The 9,960-nt window shown below is 36.1% G+C and overlaps 1 protein-coding gene across 1 annotated transcript in view; it reads left to right on the top strand.

Moving 5' to 3' along the window:
- Positions 1 to 9,960, top strand: part of NAALADL2 (N-acetylated alpha-linked acidic dipeptidase-like 2) — a 1,157,216-nt gene that overhangs the window by 498,025 nt on the left and 649,231 nt on the right. Inside the window, exon 4 of the mRNA XM_006890336.1 lies at positions 4,568 to 4,684. Coding sequence (XP_006890398.1) covers positions 4,568 to 4,684 — 117 coding nt within the window. The remainder of the gene's footprint in view (positions 1 to 4,567; positions 4,685 to 9,960) is intronic.

Genomic DNA, 9,960 nt, shown 5'->3' with positions numbered 1-9,960 from the left:
TGTGTCAGAGACAATAATGTTGACCCAGGATACAACAAGTTTCAGGGCGTTTGTACATAGGGTGGCTACAAGTTGCAAGCAACTCAACGGCACATAATGATAACAAAAACAACAACATGAATGATGAATACTTTTATGAACAGAAAGTCTTACATTTTAAACACTAATTTATTGACATATATTATTATGGAAGAGGAGATAAAGCTATTTAATTGAAATTTCCATTGTTGATTCAAGCTATAGGCATTTTCCCAGTAATGTAAATATATTGTTCATTTTTGGAACTGGAATATCTTTATGATATCGAAACTCTTAAAAGTCACTGGTTGTCCCCTTTCAAAATTTCTACACGTGTTAAAAATGTATCTACCAAGATTAGATTTAAATCCACCGTATTTATGAACAACACAAGTCCTTTTCTCAGAGGTATGGTTGTGTGTATCTGTGTGTGTCCATGCCATTCACTTCTAATATATAAACATACAAAAAGTCATAGTTTTACTCACATTTCAAACCAATAACATTTCTCCTCAAACCCTATTAAATATTTTAAATGAGTTCTTTTTACCAATTGCTTAATACAATCAAAATACCAAACCCGTTTCCATCATGCTGTTTTTGACTTCTAGTAACCCTGTAAGAGACTGGAGAAGCCCTGTAGTGTTTCCGGGGATGTAAATTTCTACACAAGGAGACTCTCATACCTTTACCCCTTGCTGAAGTTGGTGGATTGGAACTGACAGCTTTAACCACTGTGGTCTTTAAACACTGCACCACCATATTTAAAGCTGGGTCCACGGACTCATAGATAATGAGTAGATTTACAGTTTCAAAAACATGAAATTTTTCATTTTTGCAATATAGTCTTTCACATTAGGTGATCATTTAATCAAGCCTTTACAATTATAGATCAACATTTATTTACATGGTAATGGTTACCAACAAACTTAAAAATTGTGCTAATAAGGCACTCATCTAATCAAGTTTTAATAGCAGCAAATTGTAATCAGAAATTATTCTAACAGAAGTGTTTTTAACAATTAGGTTTTCTAGTTACGGCATTTAGAAAGTACAACTTACCTTTAAGAGAGGTTGTATAAGATGTGGTAATTCGTATTCAAGACAAATGAACCAACAGCCTGTTCTGGACACCTGGGTAGAAAAATATGTGTGTTGTCAATGTGCTACCATAGGAACGCTCTGTTTACTGGAAATGAAAACTAATAATAAAATATTTAACCAAAGAACAGGTCTCATAAGAGTATTATACAAGACCTGGTATAAAATTGAAAACAGAACAACTAAGAAATAGAATTTATCAGGAAGGTGATATTTGAAATGTGCCTTAAAGTGTACTAGATCTAGTTTAGACAAATTAATAAAATTTAATTTAAAAAGTAAAGAAAAGCAAATGATGACTGAGAAAATTATTCATGAAAGAAATGTTCTCTTTGAAAATTATGTCCATCTACCTCTGAGAACTCTGAAAGTCGATTGGGTAAGGTTGAAGTCCGAACCTAAAGGCAGGTGATTTAAATTTACCAGCTGTTGACGGAGAAAGATAGACATTCTCCTCTGCGACGTCCGGCCTCTGCGATCCCACTTAAGCGCTAGTTAGAAGTCAGTTTTAAACACCGCAGTACTTAAGAAAAACACTATCTTTTAGAAGTAGTCAAGTGTTGTAGAGAAGGAAGTTTTTCTTTTCTTCACCTAAGCAAATTCTTTAGTCAGTAATGGTGTAGGCTTCATTTTAGAAACATGGAGAGTTTTCTATATCTTTCTCTATGTGCTATCCTTAACTTCTCTTGGACACATAATTAAAACCATGGAAACAGAAGTCTTCAAATCAAGGAATGTGTTACATTGGGCAAGCCTCATGCAAAATATCTCTTTAACATATTAGAAAACAAGGATGTTACTTTTAGGTGTAAGATACGCCTGACTCAGATTATCTTTTTAGTTGCCTCATACATATGTGGAAGTTGGTCAATGAATAAGAAAATAAAACAATCGATGTCTTTGGATATGGTTCTGGTGAAGAATATTAAATATAGCATAGATGATCAGGAGAATAAAGGAGTAACAGGAATGTTCCATAGAAGGAGGGGTGGAGAGACTTGTCTCACATACCTTGGGCATGTTATCAGGAAAGGCCGATCCGGGGAGAAGAATATGATGTTTGGAAATAAAGAGAGTTGATGAAAAAGAAGATCTTAAGTGAAGTGGACTTTCATGGTGCTTTGTTACAAAGGGTCTAAGCACAGCAGTGATGGCGGGGCTACCACTGGGTCAGGCATTGTACACTGTCACGCGGAGTTAGAGCTGCCTCTGTGTCTCCTAACTACAGCGTCTTCTCCTCTTCACATCTTACTGACTATATGCTGCAGTGTGGACAGCACATTTTGTTTTGTTTTGTCTTTGCTATTGTGATTTTGGTAAAAGTTCACAGAGCAAATTTATTTTCCATTTTTATCTCTCACATGCATGTTATTTTTGTGACTTTGATTGCAGTCCCTGTAATGTAACACCCCTCTTACCACTTGGCACCTCTGCTTGCCATTTCCTTTAATCCTTCTTTCCAATCCATTTCACTTATGGAGTTAGTGAGACAGGCTCAGGACAGGGCAGGGTTCAGAACTGCATAGGGTCACTATGCATTGCAAGCAGCTCAACCAATAACATACTGTGACAAGTTCGGAAGCAGGAGTGGCATCCACTTCCTAAACAACATGCCTTGGGAAACTCCATGAACTTTGAGAAATGCCGATGGTAGAGGGGCTTCAGGCCTTTGTTCATAGGGTCGCTGTGAGTCGTGCTCAACTCAAAGGCAATCATCATCAACAACAACAACAATAGGTACTCTAGTTTATCTGTTACTATGTTGCTAAACCCTTCCATTACATCTATATTTCTTGCTGTTATAAATAATGTTGTGATGAGCACAGATGTGCATATGTTTACTTTCATCATTGTTCTTATCCCTCTAAAATGTATACCTAGCAGAGGAATTTCTGGATCATATATTTCTATAGTTCCAACTTCTAATGAAAGCACCATATATAATTCACCGTTGATAGCACCATTTTATAGTTCCACCCGAAGATTATAAAGATCTCAATCCCTCCACAGTCTTGCCAGGATTTATTGTTTTCACAGCCTTGCCAGGATTTATTGCTTTATGTTTATTAATGCTTGGTTGAGATAATTTCTTAGTGTTTTTTTAAAATTTTCTTTTCATTAATGTTTGATGATTATGAGCATTTCTTTTTCCACTGAAATAGTTTCTTTTGTATTACACTTTAATTTTATCGTTGTTTTTGTTGTTAGGTACCATTGAGTTGGAACTAAATCATAGTTGGCTTTCCAGTGAGTTTTCAGAGGCACTAAATCACAATTGGATGAAATTTCCCATCTTCGTCCTGAGGAAGTGTTGGTCAATTTGAACAGTTGGTCGATTTGAACAGTTGGCCTATTTGGCAGTCAACTACTTAGGACCAAGCCATTAGAAGGAATTTTAACTATTGTCTTAGTAACAGAAACCATAATAAAATAAAACTGAAAAAAAATCTAGTAGGGATAATTCTGTGCCTTTCACAAAAGCCACTGGAGTATGAAGGGTACATTTGCCCCAATTAATTTCTATTGGAATCTCCATAAAGACATGGAATTCTTACATCTAATTAAAGATAGCTTTGAGAATTGGCAATATTGATAAAAATAATGGTATAAAAATCCTGTAAATAACTGTGGAAAGTATAGGAATTGGTAGTATGGCATCAGAAATGTGGTTGCATTTGCTGTGCTTTGTGTAGCTACCAGAGACTTAAGTCACAGGTTGTTAAGCGCTTGATCTCAGCGTCTGACCATGATCATGGTGTTAGTGGCAGAGGTTTATTTAATTAGTTTTCATAAAGAAATTTTACTTTTGTTTCATGTGCAATAGCTGTATTATATTGTTGAAATGTAAAGAATTTAAACTTGAAGTAATGCATAAAATTACTGTTTCTGGTACCTACCCCCACTACCCTAGTTACTATATCATTTCATCTCAGCAGGGGTCTTCCTCTCCTGTGCTACCCCTCCCCCCTTCTGAGCATAATATTCTTCTCCAAAGTCAGGTCTCTCCCAGCTATGTGCCCAAAGTATATTAGACAGCACTTCAAAACCCTAGCCTCCAAACAGAAACTTGGTTTCACCCTCTCCAAGACAGACCTATTTGTTTGCTTGGTGGTCAATGGTATGTTCATGACTCTTCTCCAGCCACAGCTCAAAGGCATCAACTCTTCTTCTATCCTCCCTAGTCGTTGTCCAGCTCTCTGATGGACAGCAAATAATTACAAAGACCATGGCCTGGGTGAGGGGAGTAAGGCAAAAATGAATAAAAAATGTTTCCATCAATGACTATAAGAATTGTACCTAATAAATTTAAAAAATATATGGTTGTATTGATTGTGACTGGTAGAGATACAATTATAAGTTTTGTTTTAAATTACTGTACTTGATTTTCCATGCCAAAGCTGCAAGCTGCTCGCTAGCCGCAGTAACATTTTCTTCCATCTTTTTTCAGGCTGAAGTCATCGATGTGAGCTATGGAACTGTAGATGATTTAAAAAGTCTTAAAGTGAAAAATACAACAAATCAGATTGCACTCTTGAAGTTAGGAAGATTGCCACTGCTTTATAAGGTTGGTGAAATGGTTGTAATTCTGTGGTGGGGTGGGGGTTTTATGTGCTGGAGTTTTATGCCTCTGTGTGTGTGGAGACAGAGAAGTAAGGAGTGTCACAAAGATCATAACAGAAAAATAATTTCCAGCGGTGGAATTTGAAATTGAGAGAAATTGATATCCTTGATACAGACAGCAGCAGACCAGCAGGTCCTGGTGAGTTTGAGGGACCATCGTGTGATTGTCATACTCTTGTTAGAACTCAGAGTTGCGTGACCTCACCTCCTGAAATGTGTGAATCTTCTAGTCTATTATCAAAACTGACTAATTTCCGTGTGCCTTCTGTTAGGCTAGTATCTAGCTGATTTACACTCCTTGGTGATTGATTTTGTCAACTGTCTAACTTCACAGTTACTGACTGTGCTTGGGAATTTAATTAAAATATAATGTGCTAAGGAGACACAGAATTTTGATTTATTTTATTTAAATTGAAGTTTATTAACACTCATCCACTAGATGCATTTACATAATTAAAGCATCTCAATCTAAGTGTCTGATAATGAGCTATTGCAATAGACAGCCAGCACTGCTCGTTCTAACTTCATTTAATTTTTCTATTTAAAAAGAATGAGCAGTGTGATTATGTAACTGGAACTCTGTGTTCCTGAAGATATATTGGAATTTTCCTCCTCTAACTCTAAAAGAACTTTACAATTTTCCAGGTCCAAAAATTTTCCAAAAATCTGTTGACACATTTTGTAAGAAGACGAGAGAACATTTGGTTCTTCTTCTCCATTAGACTTTAATCGGTGTCTGAGCACTGAGACCGGCCTAGAAGTTTAGGATAGTTTAAAAAAAAATAGCATGTGTTGATACTAAAATAATTCCATTAGATCCAGTAACTTTCAATGTCTTGTGGGAGGAAAAAAAAAATCAGCTTTCATATATGTACTAATGACTAGCCATGTGATGATATATTATAAATGATAGAAAAAAATAATGTTTCATTTGTGCTTTTAAATACTATACAGTTATATATAGAAGAATATTTAATTATATAACTAAAGATCATAATTAAAATTATCATATTCTAATACTAGTGATTATATTGCTATTATTACTTCTAGAGAGAACATTTTCATATTTTTAAGATTTTTTTATTAATTACAGTGAGATCTCTGAAAGCCAGAGCAAAAAAAAGGCTCATATTTTTTTCCAAATTTTCCAGGTCTTCTGCCTCTGATAGGTTCCATTGTTACCACCATTACTGTTTTAGTGGAAAATATTTGAGATTGTGTCTCCAAGGGGTTTGCACCTCTCATAGGTTTCAGTTATTGCAGATTTTCTTGTATCTCACTTGGTCTTTATAGTCGTCATTTGTTGGAATAGAGGTTATTGTTATCTTTAATTTGTAAATAAGGTTAGTTAGGGCAGAGAAAGAATGGGTGAGTGACGTAAAAACATACAGCTAGTTAAATGGCATTATCAGGTAGCCTTATTTACGATGATGACCCTTACAAGTGTGTGTGTGTGTAGAGTAGATATCTAAACACACAGTGAAATTAGAATTTTTAACAGATACAATAGACAAGCATTGCAAAGTGTGCTGCCAAACATCAGTATTTCATAGGAGCTAACTGATATCAGGTTAGACTTTTTACGAAATGACTTCTTACTCATATCTGAAATGTATTGTTGCAGTGGAGATAAACTTTATGGATATTTTTGGTTTGTTTTATTGGTTTTTAGAAATGTTTATTGCAAACCAAGAGACTGAGGCTTCATTGGATCATTGGATTTCTGTCGAGGTTTTCATGCATGTCCCATGCAGTGATGGGATATCAGGGGCTGGTTTTTTATTTTTCCCAATCCTGTACAATAATACGAGATGACTTGACTCAACTTTTGATGGATAATGACAAAAGGAATGTGTGTTTGGAGAATGAACAACATCCTTGTATCTGGAGTCTGGATGAATACATCTGCACTTTTGATGGCCCAAATGTGGATATGATCTGCATTGCTTTCCACTGGACATGTAAATCATACGACATAGATGAGTAAGCTTAGAGCTGCGTGTGACTTAAAGAGCAGGGCACACTTGAAAAGATTCGTAATGCATCCATAGTCCAATGTCAGCGTTGAGCTACGGAGACCCTGAAACCATCGTAAGAGATTGTCAAACAAGAAAAATTGTCCCCATCTATGTTCTAATTTCTAAGTCCTCTGTCTCTAGCACCAGAAAGTTAAGGCTATTGTTAATAAATGAGAAAGAATATAAACAGATTACAGTTTTTCCCTAGCAACAGACTAGAATTGGTGAAGAGACAAGAAAATTTAAAAAAAAAAGAACACCAACAAAAAACCAAAACCAAACAAACAACCCAAACCTTAAATCTAGGAATAGTTCTGGTTATTATATGAGAAGAGTATTCTACTTTGCTAAGATCAATGACTCAAATTTATTGTAGGAACTATTAGTATTAATCTGATGATTTATAGGAATGAATACTTTGACATCTAAGTGGTTGCAGAAGAATGCATCTGAATAATTTCTTAAACAGCAATGCGAAACAAAATAATTGTCTGGAGTAAGTTACGTTCTTCCCACTTGTTCATTCTACTAGCAACATACATGATTAAAATGTTTTGTATCAACATTGTTGTTATTGTTATGCACCATCGAGTCGCCAGCAGCTCATAGAGACCCTAGTACAATGACTCTAAACACTGTGCTATCCTGAGCCAGTCTCGGTTACTCCGACACATTGGTCTACTTAGTTTATCAATCCATCTCCTCCGGGGTCTCTCTCTGTTGCTCTAATCCTTCACCCTTTCAAGCATGTGCCCTTTTCCAAGGACTGGTCCCTCTTGGCAACACGCCCAAAGTATATTAGATGGAGCTTCAAAATCCTTGCCTCTGTGGAGAGACTTGGTGTCACCCTCTCTCTTAGCGGTCCATGGTGTGTTCAAGACTCTTCTCTAGCACCACACACCACAACTCAAAGGCGTCAATTCTTTTTTGTCATCCTTAGTCATTGTCCAGCTCTCTGATACATAGCAAGTGATTGTAATGACCACAAGTATATAACTAGGAATAATGATAACTGTTTTCTACTTTTGTATCTTTATATTTTCCTAAATTTCTAAATGTTATATAATTATTGTGTATATACAGGCCACAAGAATAAAACTTCTGAAAATGTAAGACATTTTAAAATTTGTGTAATTAGTCTTTTAAAAAAGAAATAAAAGAGCAATGCGCTCATTACTGTCTGGTCAGATCCAACTCATTGCAGACCAACCTGCACCTGGTGTTTAGAGGCTATGATCCCAAGGGCGGAGGTTGCCCAGCCTCCCAGCACAGGGCAGTGGGTGGATTCAAACCTCTAGCCTTTGTGCTGACAAAGCAACTACGAAGCACTTGACCACCAGAGGCGCTACGGGATGAGTGTCTTACAGGATGAATAACGTCCACCGTAATTACAGGTTGAAGCAAAGCAAGTTAATTTGCATTCAACTGCAAAATTGATTTTACGAGACAATAAACAAGGTTCAGACCTATAGTTCATAGGGTTGCAGTAAGTCATATTTGACTCCAATGTGCTTAACCACAACAATAATAATATTATTTGTCAGTATCTGTCAAGTACTGAATTAGTCTTTTATCAAGAAGAGGAAATAAGTATCAAGAAGCAGGTATTTGTTTCCCTATTTATTTTCTACATAGGCTTAGGAAGAGATTTAAACAAGCAGGCAGGCAAAGCCTTGCCATAAACTTGGCAGGACTTTAGATGCACAGAAGAAGTGACACCTTTTTCCTTAACTGAGATTTCATCGTCTTCATCACTGTTTTCTGTGCCTTGTTGTAGAGATTTGGGGACTTCATTGCATTATACCTATTAATTCCATTTCTGGGTAAAGGAAAGGAAGTGTAGATTAGACAGACAGACATCCGCAGCATAATTATAGCTGACCTTGCCTCATAGGGACATCAAATACGTCCTGGTCCTGGGACTGAAAAATGAGGTAATATAGTTACACACAGTGGGTTGAAAAGGCAAAAGACCAACTGACTTCTGTTTGAAATACAACTGTTAATCATTCTTCAAACGAGCATATTGGCTGGGAACATGAGTGGAAAAAAAAAGTTAATCTTGTTTTAGCTGTGCAAAAGTTGCTAAATCATAGTTCAAAATGAATTTGGGAGGGAATCTCTCTGTATGAGATAGGGAGGGCAAAGGGGAGACATAATTGTAATGTTAAATTATCTCCTAAAATGAGGAGAAAAATAATCTGCAGCCAAGAAGGTGGAGATCTCATTAGTTTTATCATAAATATTACGTACGTGTTAATTTCCTCTCCAGAAAAGGCTGGATGAGAAAAATCTACCCCTTTATATGGCTAGAATTGCAAAATGCAAATGTCTGGGAGATATATGTCTTGACAGTGTCAGCGTGTTGCTGCGGGAGCCTCTGAGAATCTTCCACAGCTAACAGCTTCCCAAAGCTTAACCCTGGAGAAATGGTGTGGGGGTTCATTTTATCTTTGTATTTGTAACAGCTTATTTTATGGGAGAGTGCTTTAATTCTTTAATCTTGAAGACAAATATTCTTTTATTTGTCATAATGGACTCGCTTAGTTTTCTCTCTGTGACAGTCAGAGGCACAGTAAAACAGACTCAGAGGCTCTCATCAATTCCCAAATTGCCAAATAGCACTCTAGTATGAAATTTACTTTATAAAATGCAATAAAAGCATTTAGCTTTCTTTTTGGTGCCATTTTTACAAGAAGCAATAAAAAAAAAACCCAAAAAACAAAAAAACCCAAAACCACATTACTGTGTACTCCATGACAAGTGTAATTGCCTCAATCCCATTGCTGAGGGGAAGTGGGACATTGTGGAGGCCAGTGCTGGCCTTGTCTCCTGGAGAAGTCACATTTGTCCCCAGTAAAATTAGAAATGAACATATCACTTGTTTATATGCATCATTAGATCTCTGTAAAATCCCATGTTAAAAGCCACAAATACTATTGCTTGTATGAACAAGAAATCAGTATAACATGCCTGTTATTCTCAGTCACAAAGTAAGATATTGTAAATGTTAGTTATATTTGCATTATTCTTATATCCATTTTGATCTTTATCACTACAATTCAATCATCCATTTAAAAAATTATAATTTTTTATTACTTTGCCCAATGTGATTGCTATTTTACATCAATAATAAATTACTAACACAGTCCTTCTGCTAAAACTCCCTCAGCCCATACTGAATGCATAGACACTGAGGTGA

The sequence above is a fragment of the Elephantulus edwardii genome, unplaced genomic scaffold (assembly GCF_000299155.1).
Source record: "Elephantulus edwardii isolate Elephantulus edwardi_28Jun2011 unplaced genomic scaffold, EleEdw1.0 scaffold00088, whole genome shotgun sequence".
Lineage (NCBI taxonomy): Eukaryota > Metazoa > Chordata > Mammalia > Macroscelidea > Macroscelididae > Elephantulus > Elephantulus edwardii.
The sequence above is the reverse complement of the archived record's forward strand: the minus strand, read 5'-3'. Positions and strand labels throughout refer to the sequence as shown.